The 26,498-nt window shown below is 36.5% G+C and overlaps 1 protein-coding gene across 3 annotated transcripts in view; it reads right to left on the reverse strand.

Annotated features, from left to right (window-relative positions):
* Positions 1-26,104, reverse strand: part of KLHL5 (kelch like family member 5) — a gene marked incomplete at both ends in the record, with an annotated part of 43,087 nt that extends 16,983 nt beyond the window's left edge. Inside the window, 4 exons of one of the 3 annotated variants that reach the window (XM_081998778.1) lie at positions 5,820-6,016; positions 6,461-6,597; positions 15,127-15,309; positions 25,728-26,104. In XM_081998778.1, the coding sequence (XP_081854904.1) occupies positions 5,820-6,016; positions 6,461-6,597; positions 15,127-15,309; positions 25,728-26,104 (894 nt within the window). Of the gene's footprint in view, positions 1-5,819; positions 6,017-6,460; positions 6,598-15,126; positions 15,313-25,727 lie in introns of all 3 variants that reach the window. The other 2 variants (XM_081998777.1, XM_081998779.1) reach the window with 2 other exon arrangements.
* Positions 26,105-26,498: the final 394 nt, after the last annotated feature.

Below are 26,498 nucleotides of genomic sequence, written 5' to 3' on the forward strand. Positions count from 1 at the left end.
GTCAAAAAAACCAGGAAGAAGCTCAGGAGCAGAAGCAGGACCTGCACTACAAAACAGGTATGAATTTAGCATATAAAATAGCAACAAAAAACATACAGTAAGTACAGTTTGGCATTGCATCTGCAAAGGACATTATGACAGCAAAGTGAAGAAGGTAACATTCTTACTGCTTAGTCTAATCGTTTCAAAGCTATACGTCAGTACTCCAAAAATATTAACTAATTAAAGAATGCTGAGCAAAGAGGAAAAAACGAATAAGGAGTAAACCAGTCCACCTTACGTGAAAGCCACACGTAAGTAAGATGGCTACAAGATGACTAAGGGGAAAGATCAAAAGTGACTGCACTCCACAGGTAACTCTGGAGTTGAAATTAGAAAAGAATTGAAAGTGTTATCTGTGCACATAACTGTGTTCCTGGACAGAATTTGGAAAGGAAAATTTTACATTTAATATCTGAATGGCTTTCCTACTAGAGACATCCAAATGGGTACACAAAAGTAGAGCTTCCAAGTGAAAACTGTTGTAAAATAGAAAGGAGATAGAACTGTCTTTTCCTCTTTAATTCATTTCACTCTCTGTATTACAAAATGGAAGTTAAAAAAATGAGCAAATACAGGAATTAAAAACAATGAAAGGACTGTACCAATATTCAGTAGCACTACACATGCACTGTTATTTATCTTACTCTGATACCAAATGCTTGGGAGTAAAATTGAAGCTGAAAAATGATCAAAATTATTTGCAGAGTTTAAACATGCAGTTCACAGAAATTCAGATTCCACTGAGTTAATTTTTTCCACTGCTGTTTTTCTGTTGATTCTCTATCCTAGAGAGTATGCAAGCTAGAGCTGTGCTTTTAGTTTTGCTGAATAAAACAGCAGTGAGCACTGACAAAGAGAAAAGCCAACACTTACTACCTTAAACTTTCCACATTGTCTATCTGGATCACAGGAAGAGGAAGGGGAAGGCACCTGCATGGAAAGTTTCCTTTGTCTCTGAAGGCAATGACAAGCTGATCTTATTTAAGGTAGTCAGGGATCCTCTTTGGAAAGCTTTTTTCCAACTGGATTTAATCACTTCAACAGCTGTTGTGTTTAAAAAGCCTGATTTTTCTTCTTGTTGCTTGCAGACAATTGCTTTCTGATGGGAACAAGTTCAACTTCCTCTTGCTCCCATTCTATTTTTAAAGCAGAGACTCCTTTTGAGCATAGTATCAAAGCATTCCACTGGGAATACAACCACTCTTTGGCCTATGTCTGGGTTTTTTTATAATCAGAATCTGACAATTCCTCTTCCTCTACAGTCAGAGGTTCTGAAGACAAAAAGAAGTAGCCTAGCATTCTTAACCTCCTCATTAGCCTTTTCTTTCCTTCTTCTTATGGGAACTTTCTGTGGAAGAACAGGATATTTCAGAGAACAAACGGTCTGCAGTTTCAGTCCCTTGCTTTCTGGTCCTGAAAGTTAAAAAAAAAAAGTTTCCCACCCCCAAAATTAGCTCCTCAAAGAGCTTGGAAACTTTATCAAATGAGTAGCCTGGGGGTTATGTATTAGCTGAAACAGGGACACACAGTCCCCGTGTTCAATGCTGTGCATTGCTCACTCACATCATAACCTTAAATTCACCCTTCATCAACTGCGAAGTGAATAATACTGATACTCTTAACCACAGGTCTGCCTTGGACTCAATACAGAGCAAAAAAGTATTAGGAGCACATAAAAGACAAGATGTCATGATGCTTATTTCTAAGTGGTACTTAATCCCTGCAGTGGGATCTAGTGAGATTGTTAGTTTCCCTCTACACTGTGTCAGAAGGATTAGAACCTCAGAGAGCATCAGAACACCTGCAGGCTGAGAAGGAGGGTACACTGAGGTGGCCCAACAGGCAGCTCTAACCACAGGGCTGTGTTTAAACTCTGAACCTGGGCAATGAGAACAAACAGGGAATGTAATTTTGACTACTGGCTGCTTCAGTCAGCTGGTCAACTGAGGTATGACTTCACCAATAACTGAGCTATCTGACCTCCTGGGAAACTATTAATAGTCACATAGATGTCAGATAGCAGCTACTTTACTTTTAGTCAGCTTTGACTGCTGCATTAAGTGATAAACCAACTTAATGCTTTCAGTGTGCCCAGGGTTTGAGTACAACTACTGCAGCTTGACCCTTCTCTGCATAGTTTCTGGATTCCAGAACAGGCTGGGCAGCATGCAGAAACCTATTTAGTCTTGCCAAGGCAGAAATGATCTTATTGTGCTAGGCAGAACTCTGGAAACCTGAAAGACAGAAATACCTTGGGTTTTCACAGGTGAAAAGAAGTGAATGAGTATTTTAACCAGACGATTACTGAGCAGGATATTTTGGACTGCAATTTCAGGTGGAAGAATACAAAATCCTTTGCATTAGGCACTAACACAATCTTTGGGTAGTGGCCCTTTGTGGAAAAAAAAACACCCTGAAATTTCTCCCCTTTTCACCCTCTCTGCTACCAAAGAACAAACTGTCCTGGCTGTTGCAACAGAACGACAAATTATGCCTCACTGATTCCTCCTCCCAAATCATAAACTCCATATTGCAATGATTTTTTTGTTATCCAACTCCTGCCTTACAGGAGAAAGCAAAAATTCTGCAAAATTCCTAGCTTCTATGCTTGTCCTCAATCTGTTAATCTATCCTCTCTAAATTTTTCTTCTTATAAACAGCTGCTGGCTGTGCTCAGAAATCATGCAAACTCCAAAGTTATCTGAATCTTGTAACATTACCACTGCTCACATACTTCTGAAGACTTCTGATGAAAATCAAAATGGCTTTTCACTCTGCTTTAAGCATGGAAAGCTCAGCAACAAAGATTACAAAGCTAGCTATGCAGGGACTGACTTGGGCTCTATCATGTATAATGTTTAAAATGTCTGCTTTTTCTTTTTTTTTCAAGACAGTTAAAAATCTGGCTACTGAAGAAGCTACTGACACCTAAAAAGACCTCGCTACTCACCATAGATACTTCATGTTCTGGAAATAACACAGGCTACCTTTTCCTCATCTGAAAGTATTAACTTCCCTTTGGTTTACCTTTTGGTTTTCATTCAAAGTACAGTATCAACTGCTTCAAACACAAAAGGAGTCTTTCTTTTTACTTTGTGAAGGCAGCAAGAAAAACGCACGGAAGGCATTTTTTGCAAAAAGGCTTTATGAATTAAAGTGAACAGACACATTACAGCCTAATAAAACTCCTGAATTTATAATTGTATGACCCTAATACCATCTATAAACTACACCAAAACAGGATAACCTTTGTACAAAAAGATACCTTTACCCAGATATATCTCATGATTCTCTGATCTTAAAACCCTGATGCATAAAAATCAGAGTTGCTCTTTATACAGCATGAAATCCACTACTGATCACTTCAGTTTATTTCATGTTTCACTTAATGCATCTTGAGGATTTTTCAAGCTTTAGTTCGCAATGTCAAAAATTGAACTGTTTTGATGATAACCTTACAAATTATTCTCCTCTTAAAAAACAACTTCTCAACTGTCAACACAGTAAGCAATAAAGTAATGCAACATTTAAGTCCTTTTAGCATAACATATATTTACATCCTTAATATGAACAAATGCACCACTCAAATCCTTATCAATTTATTTTTTTAATCGCACTGTATGATGTGATTAAAATCATGCCATAAAATCAAGCTGATGCTTTCCAATGACACTAAGACAAAGCAGGCCTATTAACCAAGGTAGGCCTATTGGGATAACTCACTGATTGGTGCTTCAGTTTAACCAAATACTGATTTCATCTGAATTTCTAGCCTTCATGTAAAGAAATATTTTAATGAAGCAGGTAAGATGACTATCAAATTATAGCATGTGTCATAACCTCAAAACTGAGAAGTTGTTTTTAATTGCAGAAAAAGTTATATGGCAATCTGATTTTTTTTCTGTCAAAGATAAAGAAAAACTCATAGAAAATAACATATATAAATTCAAATTTAAGTATTTTATATAATTCGTTACCTTCTACTTCAAGTGCTTTAAAAGAAACAAAATTACATGGAAAAGCCAGAAGCATATACTATAGTCAGTATAATCCTCCATTGTTCTATGCTGCCCACTGCAGCATGAAAATAATTCATTGTTTTAACAACCAGAATTTCCAGGTACTACAGGTGCACTTAATCCTTATGCTTTTATACTTCTTAATAGAAAGAGCATCAAGTGGCTAGCACTTACTACTGTTGAACATTTTCTTTTTTCAAACAGCTTTTAAACAAATGAAATTACTTGGGGATTTATTTTAAGTGAAGATTCAATTGGACTATACATTTCTATGCAGTTTCCATAGCAACATTCATTTCAAACTAAAGAAGCTGCTTCTCTATTACTCATTATTACTAAAATTCAATTTCATGTCTCTGTTGGAACTAAACAACATTAAAAGACGCCTTGGGAAGAATCCATCTAGCACAACTAATTAGTTTTGAAAAAGGCTTTTTAAAATCCACCTAATTTAAATTTCATCCACATTGAAGCCTAAACAGCAAACACTGAAGCAAACAATGGCCAAAAGGCATACAACTATCTTCCAGTGATCTGAACGAAAGAAAAATAGGTGCTATAAAAGAATGGCTTTCAGAAAGTTCACAACCCCCTTCTGCCACAAGTCATGAATTGCCAGTCAAAATAGCAAGATTATAATCCCTAACATTCATCTTTAAAGATGCACTGGTCTTGACATTTATTACCATTCTGTTATTTTAAGCCAAGAAGAAATAATTTAAAAAAAAAAGTTTTTAAACCAGCAAAAACTAAGGCCTTAAGAGGAAAATCCATGGATTTCTACTACTAATTACAAGACAGAAACTGCACCTCTTGGGTCTAAGCCAATAACTTAACAGCAATGCAATGCCATGCCATACAAGCAAATTAAATACTATCTTAATTCCCACATCTCTTATGTTACACATCCTCATTCAGGTCCCAAGAGCTTACATAGGCAAAATTTCATCAAGAGAGAAAAATGCCTCACAAAACTGCAGAAGAACAGATGAACTGATTCGCTTCAGAGATAATTTTCCTGCCTTCTTCTGCTGATAACATTACTAAAATATGCTCATGAGAAGGAAAAGAAGAACATTTTACATTAAAATAAAAGGATGATTATTAAGAGATGAAGCTTAATTAAGTTAGCAGGTCAGTCTTTCTATAAAGTAACTCTGAAAATAGCATTGTCAAATTTGTGTTTAGTCACATGTTTCCTAGCTTAAGATTAAATTGTTTTATGCCATCCTGACATCCCATTACTAAGAAATCAAGGATAATGCAGAATCTATATTGATGAATGCCCACATTCATATCCCAAGTATAACTTAGAACCTGATTACTGCAGCTCGTTACAAAACAAGAATTCTGCAGTTTCATTTAGTAATGTGTTATTTTGGACTAGATGATGGCTGCTTGCCCACTGTTAAGTTTGTAGTTTTTGACTGACAGAAACAAGAACAAGTTTTTGAATGATATTATTAAATGCATCATAACACAAAATCCCATTATCGTTCCAGGGAACTATTAATGCTTGCCTATTTCCTTCCAACTCTAAACCAGCAACTTATTTTTAATTAATAGTTTTAATTAAACCAGTTTAAATAGTTTTAATAGACCAGTTATTTTGTCATTTCTCATCATAAGAACATATGTGCATTCTTGCTTGGAACATGATCAAGGCTTTCAAGTGAAAAACATTAGTATTTTTTTCAGGAAAACATTCTGTATTTTCCTTATTAAATAAAACAGATGATACTTGAAATAACAACATACCATAGTGTAATTGTGAGCCACCTTGTGCAAGTCAGTGCAACCCTGCGCATCAGCAAAAGATCGGATTCCAAGGCAATTGGACGGGTGAAGCTGCTTCATTAGGAATTTACAGCATGCTTCTACAACCTGAGAGAGCTGAAGAAGGCAAGCTGTAGACAACAGGCACTCAATGTTATCTTCTTTTAATTCAAGGCGACCTAGTAACATTCAAAAGGAGATCTCATTAGTTTGCTCTTATAATTTGTTAAATTCCCTAAAACTCAGAGGCAACAGATTTACAGATTATATGACAGAATATAAGGCTTAGCAAACATCACCCTCAGCAACAGATAACCAACTTTTCAAAATTAGTACCTATAATGATGTAAGGAAAGGGAATCCTAATAAGATTCCTTTGTCAGTCATGATACATTTAAAATATTCACATAATTTGTTAACTAACTAAATATAGTATTATCAGAGAAACCATATCCTACCAGGTTGCCTCAGGTAACAGCACTGGTAATTTCTTTTTATTTATTTATAAGGAATTAAATAACGTGAATAATAATTTCTAAAGAGCATCTGTAATCTAGTAATGGAATATAATGCTCACAGGAGGACAATTCATTAGATGAAATCCCCATTTTCATTCTATTTACCTGTATATGCATATTGAACCAGAGCCCACAATGCGTTTGGCTCCACACCTTCCATCTTGATTTCTTCCTGTCTCGCTTCCCTTACGTCATTAGTGAACATTGCCGCAAAGTAGTCCGAAACAGAGGAGAGAACCAATCTGAGTACATTGTGCAGGAGAAAAGGAGAAAGACAAAGACAAAAAGAAAAAAAACTTAGTCAACCTGATGTTTCTTAATTTATGATTCATTACTTTGCCCTTTGAAGAAACACTGTACTGAGAAAAACATTTTAAAATTGACAAACTGCTCCATGCTCTAGTTCCCCTCTATGAATAATGAAGTAGTTACTGAATCTACATTTGCTGCTGAAGTAAATGAATTACCCTTTCAAAGCTCAATGACTTTTAATAGCCAACACAGAAACGGCCCACAAAACACATAAATTGGAAATGGAATATAAATATACATTATGGAAATAATAAAAAAAAAAATTAATCGACTCCCATTTATATTATGTCAGTTACTTTTCTAAATGTGGAAGAATGACTTACTAGCCTTTTGCAAAGTGCTTTAAAATGCTTTTACTCTTGGTGCGCACATATGCATTCATTTACTAATACTGATAACAGAACTAGGCACAGTAAACATGGAGATGGTACACAGTAACCTCTTTTGTGGGTATGTATTTAGCCTTTTGTTAACAATTCTGAGTATTTTAAGATACCGAGTAAGTAAACATGTTAGTGCACAACAGACGCTTCTTTATATTACTAAGACAGAAACACTGAGTACATAAAACAATGCCACTCCACAAAATGTGCAAGAATTTTGATGTCTCAGTATGTGTTCACGGGACTAGGGTGAAAGAGAAAGGAAATCACGTGGAGTAGGAATATTCAACCCATTGTACTGTTGTATGAAACCTACCATAACTATTCATGAGGTCTGCTGGTCTCTTTCCTCAGAGACCTCCAGGAACAGCCTTGTGGTTTGGATCAACTTTTGTGCTGCAGCAGTTCACTGTTGCCTTGCTCACAGGGAATTCAAATATAAATACACTTGCATATGTACTGAGCTATACAAACAGCAAGCCCATGAATCAAGGCTACTACAAATACATGACACAGTCCATCTGCATACATTCAATGAATCTAATACTTCATGAAATGTCAGTTTATTCTGTGCTGAAACATTATATTGGCTTGTTAAGATGACAGAGGTCAGGAACCACAAAAGAGTAAAATCAATTGAAAAGGTGAGCACCAGTGCTTAGGAGTAAGTCTAAACATTTATTAACAAGGAGGATTTACAGGTACATGTAAATGATTTACAAAGTCATGAACTACAAAGAACTGTCTCTTAGTTAACTAACTGCAACGTAATAAATTGTTGACTAATTACAACTGCTTTTTTCTTGCTGATTTTCTGACCATTGACCATTTGGTCAGGCTTACAGTAGAGTAATCCTTTTTTGTAGTCACTGAGGCAACAGAGTTGGGCTAAGAGCATATGGGGAAAAGAATAATTTTATTTTAACATCTTGTCTGATGGAAGTCAAGTTTTGTAATGAGAAATAAAGTTTGTTCTTTTAAAGGACATATTGTTCTTGAAATACGAGATTTATTCTGTGGCTGACTTGCTGAGAAGAATTAGAACATTCTGCCAACGTAGCACCCAGGCATCACTTCTACGCATTCTAACCTCAGGTTTAATGACACCTGCAGTTGAACGAAAATACTGCCTCCTAGAGATCTGCAGAAGTTTAGGGAGATTAGAGTACATCCACATAAGCATCAAGGGAGAGCTTCTGCAATTGCATTTGGTGCTAGAGATGACAAGATCAGATTTTTATGTACAAAATAGGGCTTCTCATTGGAAGGGAAAGTGTGTAGATTTGAATAACCTAAGTCTCCCTGCAGGTCCAATTCAGAATTTTTATAAAAAAGGGCAAAACACACAACTTAAAATATTCACCTCTGGCAATAACTGACTTGAACTTCTACACAGAATACAGCTTGAAAAAGAAAAGTCTCTCCGACGGAAAACAGAAGTTAAAATTTAACACAGTTTTGGGTTTGTGGGGTTTTTTTTTTTCCTTTTTTCTTCCCCCAACAGTGCAACTGGTTTAGTTAGCTGCACTATTATTTAGAAAATGGCTGGAGAGTACATATCTCAGCAACAACTGTTCAAGAAATGACAAATAATAACCCAAGGCTCCAGACAAACACCATCTACCAGCTTTTTGATATCAGCAAATTTCTCCCTGCAGTTTCCAGTCTCAAAGTCCTCCAAAAGAAATTATTAGAAATTTGAAGTACAATCCATTTACTATTTTTGCAAACTTGTGTTTGGATTCATGAGAATGTATACATGCTTTAAAATGTTAAGTGCTTTCCAGAGAGTGACTTGCATATGCCAAAATAGTACATGCAGGCCAGGAGTGGATTAATACAAGTAATATGCCAAAGCATAAATTATATTGATAATAATTTTGTAAAAATTTTAGCTAAGAAGCCTTGTAACAGGTATGCACACTTTTCTCTTAATTCAACTAATTTAGAAAAAAGTTCTTTTAAAGAAAAAAGGGTATTAAAAGATACCGTGACAATGTATCAAGGTGACACTGAGCTAGCATGAAAGAAAACAAAGGCAGACTTTCAGCCAACTGGCCTCTTCTTGTCCTATATTTTTCCCACTAGTCAATAAAAATCAATTACTGCTTTGCTCATGCCATTTGACACCCACTTGTTCATTGATCTTCTAATCTCATAGCTAGTAACTGATTTTTCTTCCAACCTTTTTTTGGATTGTCTGAAATTAAACTGCATTCCTACATACAGATTATACAACGTGAAGCAGCGAATACCTTCATATAACTGAACAATCCACGGAAAACTTTCCCCATTCATATTTGACCTTTTTGCTAAAAAAAGCTCTAAAAAAGCTAAGTGACAAGTATGATTTTTCAAAAGAAAATCTGTGCAATGACTATAAAAACTACACTTATATACACAATCTCCTTGTTAAATAGAGCCATCACAAAAATAATCTCTTTGTGTTATTTATTAATCATTAAAATTAACATATTCATCCATATCAAGAGTTTACTGGGAACTACTGCTGCTACAAAATACTGCCTTTCCTCAGTTTAGAAACTGAAGAAAGCTATGGTTTCTGTATTCTGAGTTTGTAGCCTTCCCCCCCCCCCAGAGGAATATTTCTTTCATAATTGGCCCAACTAAAATGCCTACAAAATCAGTACATACTGACATTAGAGGCGCCTCTTAACGGGGGGGTGGGGGGGGTGTCAAGATTCTAGTCAGCATTTTATTGCTCAACTGTGGATGACGAACATATTTACCTTCTCTCTCCCTCTTACCTAATTACCAGCTACTGCCAAATACTCAATTCTGCATATGTAAGATAAAAAAAAATTGGCTACTGAACTATACTCAGTAGGTTGGCTGCTCTTTTTCAGTGCATATGAAAAATGTAGAGAAAAAGAACGCAAGTACCAGAATTTTTCATCTGGGAGATCATAAGATGTCTGAACAATTAATCTCTCTGGAAAAAACATGCAACAGCTATGGGCTAAATACTGACAAAATCTGGGTGTTTCAGTGCATCTTCCTATTCTTACAGGATGTTCCAATGCTACTGATGTCTTTAATTTCTGTGGTTTGTACTGATCCAAAAATAGAACGATCCACCATGACGGCTCAACTTATTTTGAAGTTTTCTACTGAGAGCCAGTAAAATATGTGAGAGCAGGATGGCATGCCTGAAATGAATTGTACTTCTTGTTGGAATTGCCACAAGCTGCATCATCTAGACAGTTTTTAGGTCTTCAAAGCAATTATTACGTAAAATGATGACAGCTGTCAAACCTCACAATTCACAGATTTACTATCTTCCAACCTGATGCACCTGACAGAAAGAAGTGAAGCTTCTTAACATCTTAAAGATAAAAGGGACACTTCCTAGGCAACCCCTTGTTTGTGCCTGTGTAACAGCTGAAAATAGTCCTAGGGAACTCACTAATAGCATTCACTGAACTTGTAAGGTGGACCAAGTGCATGCTCAGCAGATGACACCAAGTTGAGTGGTGCGGCTGACACGCCTGAGGGACGGGATGGCATCCAGAGGGACCTGGACAAGCTCGAGAATTGGACCCATGCGAACCTCATGAGGTTCAACAAGGCCAAATGCAGGATCCTGCACCTGGGTCAGGGCAATCCCCCGTATCAGTACAGGGGGATGAAGGGATCAAGAGCAGCCCTGCTGAGAAGGACTTGGGAGCACTGGTGGATGAAAAGCTGGACATGAGCCAGTAATGTGCACTGCAGACCAGAAGGTCAACAGTATCCTGGGCTGCATCAAAAGAAGTGTGGCCAGCAGGTTGAGGGTGATTCTGTCCCTCTACTCAGCTCTGGTGAGACCCCATCCCAATTCTGTCCAGCTCTGGAGCCCTCAGCACAGGAAAGACATGGACCTGTTGTAGCGGGTCCAGAGGAGGCCACAAAAATGATCGGGAGGTGGAACAGGTCTCCTATGAGGACAAGCTGAGAGAGTTGGGGTTGTTCAGCCTGGAGATGAGTAGGCTCCAGGGAGACCTTACTGCAGCCTGCCAGTACTTAAAGGGGGCTTGTAAGAAAGATGGGGACAGACTTTTTAGCAGGGCCTGTAGCGACAGGACAAGGGGTAATGGTTTTAAACAAAAAAAGGGTAGACAGACTAGCTATGAGGAAGACATTTTTCCCAATGAGCGTGGTGAAACCCCGGCACAGGTTGCCCAGAGAGGTGGTAGATGCCCCATCCCTGGAAACATTCCAGGTCAGGTTGGACGGGGCTCTGAGCAACTTGATCTAGTTGAAGATGTCCCTGCTCATTGCAGGGAGGGTGGACTAGATGGCCTTTAAAGGTCCCTTCCAACCCAAACTATCCTATGATTCTATGTGTCCTAGTATGAAGCATTTCACACACTGGTGGCTTCAGTTAGTTTCTATTTTTGATAAGAAAGCATGTCAGTAATAAAAAGAATATATGAAAGTGGTACTATCCCACACTACTAATATATCTGCATTTATTTAAATCAAATGTGTTTAAAAGCAAGGAATACCTAAAAATATATGCAGTATGTTTATGTTAAAATTATTTCCAATTATAGCTCTCCCAGTGAAATCAAACCTTTCAAAATTATTTATTGCTTCTGACACTGAAATGATGATTACAATAAACCCTTTAGTAAAATTTTTCAAAACAATCACACTGTTAGTAGCCATAGTACTTTTTAACATAAAGCTATCGCAGAACTGCTTTTTTATATACTTTGACTATTTAGAAAGACACCTCGTGTTAAACTTTTATACATGCAGCTAAAACAAAAAAAAAGGCTGCAGTGAAGGATTTAGAAACTAAGGCAACACAGAGTGTGAAAGAAAGGTCATATTAAGCAGTATAGAAAAGAAGTACAAAGGCTAAATAAGCCTAAAGATAAGAAATTTCTGCAAAACAGGATTTATGCTCTTCCCAAGAAGCCTCCTAACCACTAGAGTACATAAGCTTCCATTTGCCTTCTGTCCTTCAGTCCCATGTCTTTTATATTTCCATCTTTCACTGTCAATAGGAAGGAAAAAAAAAAGGCTCTGCACAGATTTTCAGATTTTTGCTTAAAGGATGCAGAGCAGGCTTTCGAGGCCAGGAATGTTCTCATCGGCAGGTTATTACAAAACAAAACAAACTTTTATTACGGATATAGCAGTTGGCTGAATGTAATAAATGACTTGGACATCTGAAATTGCAGTGGATACAGAAAAAGCATCTAATACGAAAAACTTAATTAAATTTAATTAAAAGTCTGGCAAAATTTCTCTATGAAACTACAGGCTAAGGAAGTGGGAATATAATGTATTTTTTCCTTGTGGAGAACTGTCCATTTTCCTATTTACTTCTTGATGTCCTAAATAAGTTCTTAGATACAATTTCAGCACAAAATGAGAAGATAAACAGATTTAGAATAATAGAGAATGCCATATTCAGAAAAATCATGACTACATGTGATACTCTTTTTTTTGTAGTAGACTCATAGCCTGAATTATTTGAATAGATACAAACTAATACCTTTCAGAATTTTACAGTAATGTATTACCTGTGCTTATTACTATTGCAGACACCAAACTCACTGCTCTCTACTCTAAAAACATACATCATAACACTCAGAACATTCAAGTATCATCAAAAGTAGAAACTGAGAATTAAGAAAAAAATACAGGAATTATTAAAAGTATTTTAAGAAAAATCCTCTAATCTTTCTTAAGGGGAAAAAAAAAAAAAGGAAAAGAAGTTGTCCAGTGTAAGTGAACTTTCTATTTTCTTACACATCTTAGAATGTCAAGCCATTAAGCTGGTATCTATTTAATACATATTTTGTTGCTTATAAAGTCTTAAGATAAAATAATCACTAGTGCTCTGAAGTACACTGATTGCTCCATCCTGCAGTCAATACTGAAGAAATCAGAACTTGGATGCAGGCAGTAAAAAAATCCTACAGAATTTTTTCTTGTAACATAGCCTACTACAAGTATATAAAACCAGTCGTCTTACTGAATTTCTACAAAATTCTAAACCAAATTTAAGATTTCCATCTTCATCTTTCCCACCATGGAAGTGTTCAATTTTCAGTGAGGTACTTAGGATGTACTGAGATGAAGACTGTAGTTATTGCTATGTCTCTCTGTCAAAACAAAACAGTAAGAGAAAGGACTTACTGTACAAAAGGCAAAGCTTCTTTCTAAGTTGCTCCAACATTATGAAGCAAACTGAGGCCAATGAGAAGCCTCCCACCTCCTGCTACAAGCACAAGGTGTGCTGCTTTGGCCTTAACTTTCACACATCTTTAAAACACAATATACCAACTACAGCAAGATGTTTCTCCTCCCAAGACGAGAAGACCAGAGCAACGAACAGGTGGCAGCATATGCCTAATGCACTACAGAAATAGATATAGTAGCAGAAACTGCAGGAGGAGCAAAGTCAGTTCTCCTAAATAAATGAGAAACAGGTACGAACCATATTAACGAATTTTTAGCATGTTTATCTTGTTGCAAAAAAAAAAAAAAAACCCCACCCAAAAAAACAACCCACCAAAAAAACCTTCTAGTCCTTACAAGGTATCTGCAGCTGTCCTCTGCACCCTTCCTACACTTTTTAACTATTACATAAACCATACTCCAGAACAGTATACTGCAAAGGTGCTACCTTAGCCACATAACAAGAAAATAATTTTACTTCCTTATAATCACTATTTTCCCTGTTTACAGCACTCCAGAGTTCTCTGACTTCTAAATTACTTCAGCAGGTGCAAATCCACTAGACACATGTACAATCTCTGTTTTCATCTGATTCACTCTTTCCATAGGGACGATGCAGTTTTGCAACCAATTTGAACAAACTGAAGGCCAATCTTAAGCAAGTCTGTAGCTACAGGGAAAGCCAAATCATCTTGCTCGCCCTACTATCTCCCCAAAAAGGATTCATCATCCACAGCTACGTAGCTGCTAGGTGTTTACAAAGGAATTCAGGTCAGGGGCTGGGTGGAGAGCAGGACCACTCATTTTCACAGTAACTGCAGGTAAGATTTACTTAAATCAACTTGGAAAAATCAGGGATAGCTTTGCCTGTTTAAAAATTAAGTTTCATAAAAGTCAGTCTCGAGAGCAATAGCAAGTTATGGTGTAAATGTTTTTGGGCTCCTCAAGTCAGTTTCCATCCCCATGCTATCATTCCCTCAGTTGTGTCAGCACAACAGTCTGGATAAAATACCTGAATAAAAGCAGAGATCTGGCTTTTTAAACAAAATACCAAACCCAAACCAGCAAACTCTTCCCATCTTTTTATTACTGTTACAGATTTAAGCTGAAGTTTCACTGTGGAGGTAGGAATGAGCAATGGAAAATAGGAATGCTTTAGGCTGCTATTTCTGTTGTAGATCTAATCTTACGAAACCACTGCTTAATTTTACCTAGGTTCCTATTTGAGCTATTAATACAGTACATTAAATACTGTAACATGCTTCAGTTATTCATACTTTCCTTTCACAATCTTTGTTATTTTCCTAGCTTTTAAGTGGCATGCTACATGATCTGTTAATTGCACAGATGACAGACAGGGTAATGTGTGATCTAATTTAGCCCTCTAACACTTACTGTCGGTGTTCAGTGGTCTACTATCAAAGGACTCTTCTTACTATAGGAGCAGAAAAACTTTATGCAGACAGAAGACTCTCCTTATTGCTAATTATGACTCCAACAACTTAACTGTTAGTACAAAGAAAAAATTAAATCTAAGAAAATTTTTTTACGCCGTTCTATGGTACAGAAACCACTACTACTTATAATATTCTCAGGGTATGTTTGGGAATTTTGTGGGTTTTGTTTTGTTATGCAAATATCTTACCATGCACTTGAAGATAAAAAGTAGAATGTGAAAACATCACAATTATTTTTGATATTTGTGGCATCCACAGACAGAAATTAACTTCTAGTTTCCAAATAAATGTTAAAAAACATAAGCATGTTTATTGTAAATTGTTTAGAATGTTCTTATGTTTTTAAAACGAAACACAGGACACACTTTGAAGGTGTATTTGTAAATGAATATGAAGTTACTTAAAATTATAATAAACTTACCTGTGAGCTGGAATTCTACGATCACCAGCAACTAATACAACATCACATAGCTGTTTGTGTCTAAGATAATTCTCCATCTTTTTAAAAGTTTGTTCAGCGTGGTTGAGAGCCTGAAAAAATTCATCTGAGGTACAGGGCTCCATAGTTTGACAAGATGATAAGGTATGACTGCTGTTGGAGGTTCTGCTGAAGACGATAACAAAAATCTTAGTTCACACAATATCAAGATGCAGCAATTCTATCTACAGATGATAAAAACCACGTGATTTTAAAATTGACATACATGATTTGTTTTAATATATATTCCCTTGCTATTTTATTTCTCTTCATACTTTCTCTCTTCCTACAAACCTAAATCTAAATCATGAAAAAGGTACAATCATTTAATGTTGTACTCTTCGACTAACAGACACACAAAGATCAGTCCAGTAATCCTATCTACGGCGTTGTCACATGGTTAAGGAAGAACAGACATCTACCAAGACCCTGCAAACTGAAAAAGCAATGGAAGGATGCAATAAGGAATCAAACCTCTCCCTACCACATATGTTGAAGCCTTAGCCTAACGTGGCTAGAACAAAATTCAGCATATATAGAGCCAGTAAAAGACTGTGGGCATGCAGGGAGGGAAAAAAAAAACACATCAAGAAACACTTCAATATACCATCACTCCTACTGCATGAAGTCTTATGTGTCTGAAATGAGATCTAGCATAGTAGAAGGCAACACAGGGGAAAAGTAAGGGTAGATGGGGAAAAAAATTATTCCTGTCCATATACACAGCAGCTTGGGAGAAATGAGGAACAGAGAAAACGTAAAATGAATGCATGGGTCTAGGATATAAACAAGATTAACCCTAGTTATATACACTGAAGGAAGCACTTTTTCTTGCTCACAGTTCTCTGACTGGTACTTACTTTTCCACAATGCAGGCAACTTAGAAAATACTCTGCACCTACCATAATATTTGGAAGGACATGGATTCACAAGATCTGCATCCAGACCCCTGCTTTCACAAAGATGTCACAAACTCAGGCAGCATGCTCAGGGCTAAATCTACCGAAAGACTTAGCTCAGTCCTTAGCCTAGGGTATTCATTTCAAGACAGAGCTCCTCAAAATCAAAGTCTAAATTTTCAGCATAAAGTGTTCTGTACAGGTTTGTTGGTTTTTTTTCCCCCATGTGCCCAGATAGCTAAAAAGGCCAAACAATTTGGCACTTAATTCAAACGTAAATCTAGTAATGGATCAGAAATGAGATACTATCTTAAATGTGCTCTCTTAAGCTGTGGTTAACCATTTCCTTAAACTGTCTCAACAACTTCTCACCCCTTGTAAGTCACTTGTTCCACTCCACCACTGGCCCTCTGACAAGCTGGAACAAGTATTCTTTGTGGCCATTTTGGAAACTGAATCAAGGAACTCACATGTGAGAAATGTAACCTTAAAAAACATTATATTGGCAAAACTGGTGGCATTCTCACAGTGAATGAGCAAGAAGTACTCAGGGAAAGCAACTCTTAAATCAGCAACCCTGAAAAGAAACAGAAGTGGAAAGAACAGGGTGCTGGTCAACAAGAAAATGCTTAGGAAATTATTGTTCTCTATCACAATTTATCATATCCTCAGTGGTGTTGATACAGGTTGGGGTTTTTTTTGATTGAACAATATTTTAACTCAGATTCCTCAAAATAATCCCATTAATAATGATTTTTAAAAATTACATCATTATCAGGGATTTGGTTTACATTACAACCTCACAAAGAGTTGTGCAGATAGAACTGATGAAGCAACAAGCTAGTATGGAGAAGGAAAAAAACTTTCTAAGCCAGCACTTTGCCGGACCACACCCTCACTAGAGCTATTGCCAGCCCCAAGACCACACAGATGTACATTCTGCACAAACTCAGTGCCAGTCACCACCCTTGCTCAGCAAGAAAAAATAATTGCAGTGGTGTCTGTTTTACACTACCCACGATAAAGCACTTACTCAGGACATAAGAGCCAAGCTTAATTCTTCCCCGCACCTGAAGAAGTTCAACCCTATACCTGTCCTCTAGCCAGTAGTTTACAAACCATTTTCCATAAGGAAGGAAAAAGAGAAGGAAAGAAAGATTAAGCTTCAGTGGTCCATAAAGAAAACATGAAAGACAGTCTAATAGTTAAGGTACTTGCAAAAAAAGGAAAGATAGAGCTTCAAGGGCTGTTACCCAATGACTGGTTATGAAAAAATCAAATCTTCCTTCCTCCAACTGTTTTACAAAACTGTTTCCCAGTTCAGTTTGCCACAGCCGTGACAGCTTGGGAGAATAAACAAGCAAGGAAAGAACAGAAGTAGGGAAGGACCTGCTTTTCTCTCTCGCAGAAGTAATACTGAAATGCCTCCCAGAACTCTTGGCCTACACCCCTTCCACCTAAAGAAAGGAAACCTGGGTACCCAACACTGACCTGTGAATCCCGTGCTCAGAGCAAACACCCAGCCACGAGGTCCTGCAGCCCCGAGTATCAAGGCGGCTCTGTTCCCTCTGGATTTGGCTCTCGACTCAAATTTGTCTTTAAGTGTAGTATGACTCTCCTCTCCCATAGGCTAGAGGTATTGCTACTTCTGCACACCTCACACATACTACTAACAAAATGACACTGAAGACAGACACTGTCAGCACACAAGGTAAATGCATCAAAGAACCCTTTCTGCATATTCCTTTAAGATTAAGACAGTATTTTTAATACTCTTAACAATATTTCCACTTAAGGTATCTTAGAACATTAGTCAGTAAGGTTTCCTTTCTGTATTCTTAAACTTCAATCACACTTTTCTTGGTCTTTCTTTTCTTTCCCTATTTCTGTCAAAAAGAACCTATCTAGCACTGACCAATTTTTATTAAGTATCGTACAATTTCAGGATGATTGTAAAAATATAAGTTACTCTAACAACAAGGTCTTTCCCATGCTAGCTACTCATTTTAATACCCTGGTGACAAACATTCATATACTAAAGATGCTAGCTTTCTTCAACTTCTCTAATAAAGAATTTATTTAAGAGTATGCTTTTTGAAATCAAAATTATGTATGTCATGCTATAAAACCATTCATTTTTAAAGGATTTTATTTCTTGAAGTAGGATGTTTGGAATAAGGCGCTCGGCCCAATACAACAGTTCATTACAAAGCAATGAAGCGATTAATTGGGCTAGTAAAGTGGGGATAGTTGAGTTTCAAAAGTAAAAGCATATATGGTGATGATGACTGGAGAGCTGAATTCACACCTCTCCTTCTGCTGTTGTTTCAGGCTTCATTGTAGTAGCTTAAACAAAGCCACAGCACAGTTTTAGATATAAAAACAAACCAAACTGTAACATACACAAGCCTTCTTTCCTCCCACTTTTACTAAACTCTTCTCTCCAAAGAAAGCCATCAGTGTTTTTCAAACTTTACGGGGTAGAAGCACAATCTGTTCCTATTAACAAGATTTGTTATTTTAATTATTTTAAAGCACTGAGATTAATTTTAAAGGAAGAGTTACAATGGTTATTTTATAGCAATCACACATATTAGTTAACAATCTATGAATTCCAGTAAGTATTAACCTTGGCCGTAACAAAGGTTGCAAAACTTTTTTCAAGTATTTTACTTTATGCATTTGGAATTATTTTTAGGAAGACATCTTTTGAATTAAATTTCTCCATGTTTGTCCTTGAAATAAAAGTGAAGCAAGAAAGACTTCATTATGACTAAGAAAAAAATCAAATATACATTTTAAACTATTCATTCTGAAACACAGAGGAACAAAATCCAAAATTTAAAATGAATTTTTAAATATTTTTCTGAAAAATTGCATAGAATTGTCTGAAAAAATTATCTCTGAAAATTATGCATAAATTTACTCATATTTAGAATTTTTCTATTGTCACGATCAGTTCACCTAATTTAGCTGTAACCTCATCTGTACTTCTAAAAAAGATCAACTTCTCTACAAGATAATATGAAATCTTATGAATCTGCAAAAATGTAGTTTTACTGCAAGAGAAAGAGTGACACAGTTAGATCAAGAGCACGTAGTACAGATGCTGAGCTTATATATAAGTACCACCTTGTCTCTTCTAACCTTTTGCAGCAAGTAACAGCTTATTTCCTTGCATTAAAAAAAATCCCATTTCTTTTGACAGAAGCAACATGTTGAAGCGCAGCTGGTTACTCGAGCCTTGATTGAACAAAGGAGTCACACAGCATTACAACAGGATTTCTATCTGCAAAGTCTTGATGGAGAAAATACTCCAAATGCACTGCTACATTCTACTCAACTGGCTGGTTCAAAAGAATCAACAAATGAAGCCTGGTTGTCAAAAGGTTTCTACGCTCTGTCTCCTTTTCCCACTCCATCTACCACCTGAAGCCTAGCTCTTCTCTTTTCCCCTCCATTCCTTAAGGCATTGCCACACTAGGCAAGAGACAGCAAATACTGTGACTAACGGGAAGCTGTGCTGCACAGCCAGCTTTGCAGCAGACAAATTCTGCCCTTTCTCAGTGAAGGCAATAAGCTGGGTTTCTCTCCATTAATTAGCTGCCATTTGCAAGGAGTGACATTATCTTTCAGACTTTTGCCTGCCCTCACATTAAGATGAAAATGGCCCATGGGTTTTAAAGCTACCAGGGAAATGGCAGAAGGACTATACACCAAACCAAGTGGCTTTCATAGATACACTGAAAACGGTGCAATACGGAAATTGGAACAAGAATAACCTGTGCATAGAATTGGCTTAAATTCTGTTTTACACGTGTTTCTCTAACACAAACTGGGTGTACATGAAAGCATTAGAAGTAGTAAACACCGGCAAAACTGTAGAGATGGGAAAAAAACACACATTTTTCTCCTCACTACTGTGTTTCCAATGAACACCACTTTGTTTCTCAGAAAATTAAGTAACTGACGTCAACATTTTAAACCTGAATTCATCCATAAAGAATATTACCTTTATAAATATGACATGTAAATAAACAGAAACCAACAAACCAATATAGACATCTCAACATACACAGATATTAAAAAAAGTAAGTATCATGACATTTCAAAGAAGAAAAATAGTAAAAATACTAGTTTTATTCACACCTCAGAAAGGTTCAAACTAATAAAAGAGGTTTAGAGATAAGTGACGAAAATGGTTAAGCATGTGCAGGAAGATGGGCACGACTGCCTTGTGTTTAGACAATAAAAGAAAGAAAAATAATGCATAGTACCTCTGACTACAAATTGCATGCTCCTGTTTACATTCCTGTAATGCAAACCCAAGAATAATATCAATGAAATCAAAAGCAAATGTTTAACTGTTCAAAGCAGAACTCTGCAATCGTAACTGAAGCATATGGACTTTACTCTAGCAAATCACCAATAAGCTAAAAGTTTCACTACTGTTCAAAACCAGGGAAGGCATTTATTCCCTTACTAGAACAGACAAATCTCCAGTGGCTGGACTTCCTAAATTTAAAAAAAAAAAAAAAAAAAAAAAAAAGATCTTATGCAGACAAAAGGAAAAGGTAAGCTAACTGTCTACTTTGAGACAGGACACTGCATTTGCTATACTGCATAACAAATCCATGATCTCAAGGTATTTTTTGGATAATAATATAATTAGAAGATCTGTTGCAATTTTAAGTCACCTTTAGGCTAGTCAATTGTTTAGGTCATACACATTAGAGAAGAGAGAGTATGTCTCCCCTTGAACAAATAGGATACATATTAAGATGTATCTTTTGCATTTTAAAACAAATCTTAATTTTGCAACTTTCTTGCTGTATTAAGGTGGCTTTGTGCATTGCAGTTTTTACATACAAGGTTTCAAAACAGTCTTAAAAATATTTTTTCAGCAGTGTGGTCATTTACATGGCTGTCTTCCAGCTAACTGACATTTTATTGCATACGGAGACCAGAACACAACTTACACCAGCTTTTATGCCAGCTTCCATGATTTTATATTATACTTTGTATGGAGTAAAATATTCCCTTTTTCAAAGTTAGTAAGACAAGAACCTCAGCTGCAGAGAACAGAGATTGTAGAAAAGAACGATGCAGAAAGGATTCTTGGAAAAAGCAAGCAATGGTAAACATCTCTTCCAAAGGCTGGGAAGAGCACAAATAAAAGGAGGAAGCCACAGAAGGTAGCAACAAAAACTGCTAAGAATCCATAGTGTATCATAATTCAAGGTAAGAAACGACAACGGGAAGAGGACAGAAGTGACACTGGAGAGACTGAAGACCACAGCAAAGCTATACATGCGTGTGAACTTCAGGGCTAGTGATTTACTCTATGCTTAAGACAAGAACTGCAGCAATCGCCAGAACTTGCAATCTTGCAATCAAAAGGCACAGGTTCAAGCAAACACAAATATATGTGCATTAACGTTAATTGAGCTGGCATGAGTAACAACAGACACGAGAAGCTGGAGCACAGACTCCAGTGTTACCTATGCTAGCCCAACAAAGACATGTATACACAGCCTGCTAAGCCAATACTACTGCATCTTTACTTGTTTCCAATTTTGATAAGAAATAATGCAGGTATGTTTCACTGCAGCTAGACCTTTGATTATAGCACTAATGTTTCTTGTCTTACTTCTAAGACATGGCTTGGATTTAGTGCAGTGAATTCATTTACCCACACAAATATCACTGGTAACATGCATTGTCTGGAAAACGAACTACTTGGACTACCTCATGATACATCTACGTTGCAGTGTGATCGAGAAGTGCAGTAGTACAAAGCCATACCTGACCGAGCTGAAAAAATATGATTGCCTTGCATGGAAGCCCATTCCATTCAAATCAATAGCTGGAATCCCCTGTGGCTTTGCGAAGTCCATGCCGAAGCCTCTTGTTACCTTATCTTCATTACAACATCTACTGTTCAAGCTCATGAGATTAAATCTGCCTCATATATGCTATGTAATTGTGCTGCACTAACACTTTTCAAATGTGCATAGACATAACCCAAGTGAAGATGTAATAGGCACAGTGGAAAATGAAAGAATTTTAGCAGTAGCATGGAAGAAAAGAAACTAGAGATTCTCCCCCGTAAAACAACTTGTCTTTCAATAACGAAATTTCTTATTTTTGCCTAATTCATGCATATATCTAGCGAAAAATGCTCTTTTTATAGTTTTTCAGTTAATTTCAAGTATCATACTATCATCATGCCATAATTTGAATCTATCAACTGTCCTCACTTGACAGTTTGCATTATTTTGTGATAGGAGATACACAGAAAAACACAGCACAATTGGAGGTCCTAACGAATTTACAGCCTCAAAGGTCAGTAACACTGAGGTGAAAGAAAAGATGTATCAAAGGTTTCTGTAGATTGAAAACTGTTGCAGGGGAGGCAGACTTGGACTGGAAATTATAACATGCTAACTCCAAGACTGTTCATACAGAGCAAGACTGCAGAGTAGCTACCACCCGGTACATTCAGATCTTGTCTTAAAATGCATTACAGACTTCTTACTAAACTGCTCGAGGTTAGGACACAACTGATGAATTCTGAAATACTGTTTGTGTTTAATGTTCAAATATAAATACACATTTTATATTATATTTCAATACATTTCCATACTTAAATCTACAGTAAAATAATTCCAATATTTTAATGCATGCCTGAGCGAAATAAACCAGATACAATACTCTGCATACTAGGTATGCTCTAGGTATTTTTAGCTTGATATCCACTGTGCCTTCAAGGTCTGTGGACCACTGCTAAGGCACCCACAAAAAGTTAAGAACAACAAATCTATTGCTAATAGTCTTAAATTTGCTATACAAGAGTCTGCACAGCTGTTGGAAAATTCTATAAAGCATACAAATCCAAAATGATGACCATCACCTCAGGAATGTAGGAGAGTTAACAAACCACAGCATTAGAGGAAATCTAGGAGACAAAAAACAGCAAAAGAATTCAAAACTCACTGGCCCAGTAAACAATCATTCAGGCTAATGCTGTTTACAAACAACACATAAGAGTATGATGTGAATAGCATTATAGGTGACTAGCTCTGATCCCTCAATCTGGATGATCTGTTTGTATCTCAGATGCAGCTTTTGGAAAAAATCTGGTACTAGGAATTTGCTTACCCTTCATGCCGCCAAGCTCTGTACTAATAACAAATGAATTCTACAGCAGCTCTCGTCTGAATCACGTAATGATCTAAAGCTTTGGTAATGACAAAGACCTGATCTAAATGCTTTTCTACCTGCACTGTATGACATGGCAAAGAGGAAGGATGATTGATACACACAAAGCAGTAGAGCTGCTTCTGTCACTTCATGCTTTTAGGGCTTGTTAACTGGGCAATAAGTTACAGAGGAGCGAAGAAGTAAGACCATAGCTTCTACAAAAAGTTTAAAAGAAAAGGATTTTTTCATACACACAATTTGTTTCTAATGGAGGTAACAGGGTTTTCATATGGGGAAAAAAGCCCTTTGAAAACTGCATAGGTGAAAGCGTTGGGTTTTTTTTTTTCCTCAAGTCAATAGATAAGAAGCTATAATTTAGACTAATTTTAAAAAAGACCATTTAAGTTCTTAACATCAGAAAAAAATCCAGCTGTTAAGCAGATTTATGTAGTCTGCCCAACAATTTACACATTCTTAACAAAGGGAGTGAACAAAACATGGTTTAAGTACAGTCTCCCCATGAGACTAAGGATACTGGTAACAATACAAAGCAAGCTCTTACATTAGCATTGGTTACATATTAAATTGTACCAACACTCAAAATTTACCTAAAATAAGTATTTTAAAGCATGAAAGTAAAACACTAGCAAGAATTACAAGACAATAAAGGAATTGCAAATAACTCTAGATGCTATATATGATTAAGCACATAATTAAAGATACTTCAATTTTACTAAGTTCAAATCCTATGTGCATCTGTAGAATACAACTCTGCCTAAAAAACAAACAAAACCCCCCAAAACCAAAACACTCCCAATGCTATATAGGTTTCTCACATGCCCTAAATAAATACCTACAGTTCTCCAATTCTGCAAAGTAACAAATTAGTTTTGTCACACGTGAATTTTTCTCCTACAATTACGAACAGATTTGTAGTAGTTTCAATCTACACACTATCTCTTAAAATTCCATTTTTTTCTACAGTGATTGCCTTGCTATGGTGAGAATATCCTATTTGGGGTAATGATGTACATACAAATTTCACATCTCAAGTAGGTGTTGTTGAAATGGAAGGTGATTTACACCTATACCATATATATTACCCAGTGACACAGCTATTTAAAAATTCATACCTGAATATAATTCAAAATAGGACCTCTTCAGACATATGTTATTTATAGTATATAGCTGTTGCAGCATAGTAAGACTGCTGTAATGAAGCATCAGTACACAAGATTTCCCTTCCCTGTAATTCTCGTACTTTTGCCATTCAGTGATAAAAGCAAATACACTGTATTGACTCCTAAGCATTTTTACCCTCCTCATTTCCTTGAATCTTTAAAGCTTATATAAACCGTGAATAGTTAGTGTTTACATTATGGACTACTTTGCCATTGCACTAAATGAATTCTTCTCCCAGGGAATGCAAAACACTAAAACTGCTATAACTAGACTGATCTGTCCTTAATAGGCTTTACTAAACAGTGTACCCTTTTAAATAGCCATACTTTCTGAAATGCCGTATCATCGCAAAATTATCTTAAAAGCAAGAAAGCAAACATAAAATTTACTTGAAATAGCTAACTGTTATGCACTACATGCACTATAAACCAGGAAAAATACTTTTAGTGAAGAATGGCTGATATGCAGTAAAAGGAAATAAAAGAATTAAACTGATACTTACCAAGAAAGATTATTAATTTCCCTAATTTACAACTGGTCAACACCTTTCATTTAAGAGCAAATTTTACAGTTTCATCTTTAGCAATGATATGTACGAGAAGAACAACAAGACATCTTTATAGATACAATAAACCCGTTTTTTTTCTTTTCAAGCCAGATACATAGTTTAAGACACCTGGACAGATAACTGCAATCACTTTAAAGTACAAACTGGTTGGCTTTCAGTAGATGAAATATTTTTTTTTCCTTCAAGTTGCATACGCACAAGGTAAAAAAAAACAACTCTGTTTTATAGTCTTAATTATTTTTTACACTTTCATCTCCCTCACCAATAGAAACTTGTGGAAACATCTAATAAGAGTCACAAGAAGCTTACATTTTCATAGTTTTCTCCTAACTGGCATGGGACTAATTCTTAGCATAACTAAACAATCAGCGTCACTTCAAAATAATTTAGAAAGCATCCTGTAACATTAGTGGAAGTACCTTATTTAAGCAGCATGTGCTTGGTATATATATGCACTATACAAGTGAGTATATTTGCACTTTATTTATCCACATTGACTAAAAGTTGTCTTTTAACAAGGTCCTAGTAAACACACAGAACCCTGATTATAAATCATTTTCTGTTTCTGATGTACAGCAGCAGCTAGCTTTCCGAAGCATTTTAATCTAAAATAAAGGCTAGCCTATATATACATGATGTCTGTAAACATGAAACGAAAACACATTTCTCACAATAGGAAAGTAATAATTAACCTGCATGAACTGCTGTCCGATTCATTTTCTTCTTCACTTGCTCTATCATCTGTTTCTTGTCTGTCAAGCCAACGTGCACCTCCAGAGTCTTCTGCTGAGAATTCAAACGTAGGGATTTCTGAGGTGGATGCCATTGGCCAAGGAGGTGAATTCTGGAAATCCTGTTGGCTGGACCTTCTGTAACCAACTGATGTTAAAGGCAGGTTACCTGCTTCTAAAAACTTTGTGCCACCAGTTGTTACTTTCTGTCCTCTATTCCAGAAGTCTCCCTGGTGGTTTTCAATTGCAGAGTTAGGGGCTAACGCCTGATGACCAAACCACCTCCATCTGATTTTTAAAATCTGCTTCACGTCAAACTCTTTACGAGAACCAGACATCCTTAGTGAAAGCCAGTGATCGTCTAGGCAACAGGGTAAGAAGCAGCACGCATAAAAAAAGATTTGTGCACCCAACCAAGACAAGAGAAACACATGCTCTGCCTGTCTGTGGCAAGCAGATTTTCTACAGAGGGAGCGGAGGAAGCACTGCAATCACATAAAAAAGGCTTCTTTAACGGTATGTCACTTGAATATAAACAGAAGGCAATAGACGGTGAAAAATCCTGAGATAAAAAGAGGAGGTGAAACAATCACCTCAATCAGGAAAAATGCTAATCAGTTTACCCTAAAAGCTCCAAGGCGGTGTCTGTTGCTCTCCTCTGACCATTAGCTTTCAAAAACACCAAACAGTATCCATTAAAGCCCTTTCAAGAGCTGAATACCACCGCCTTTT

Source organism: Phaethon aethereus (assembly GCF_964289735.1).
Source record: "Phaethon aethereus genome assembly, chromosome: 4".
Classification (NCBI taxonomy): domain Eukaryota; kingdom Metazoa; phylum Chordata; class Aves; order Phaethontiformes; family Phaethontidae; genus Phaethon; species Phaethon aethereus.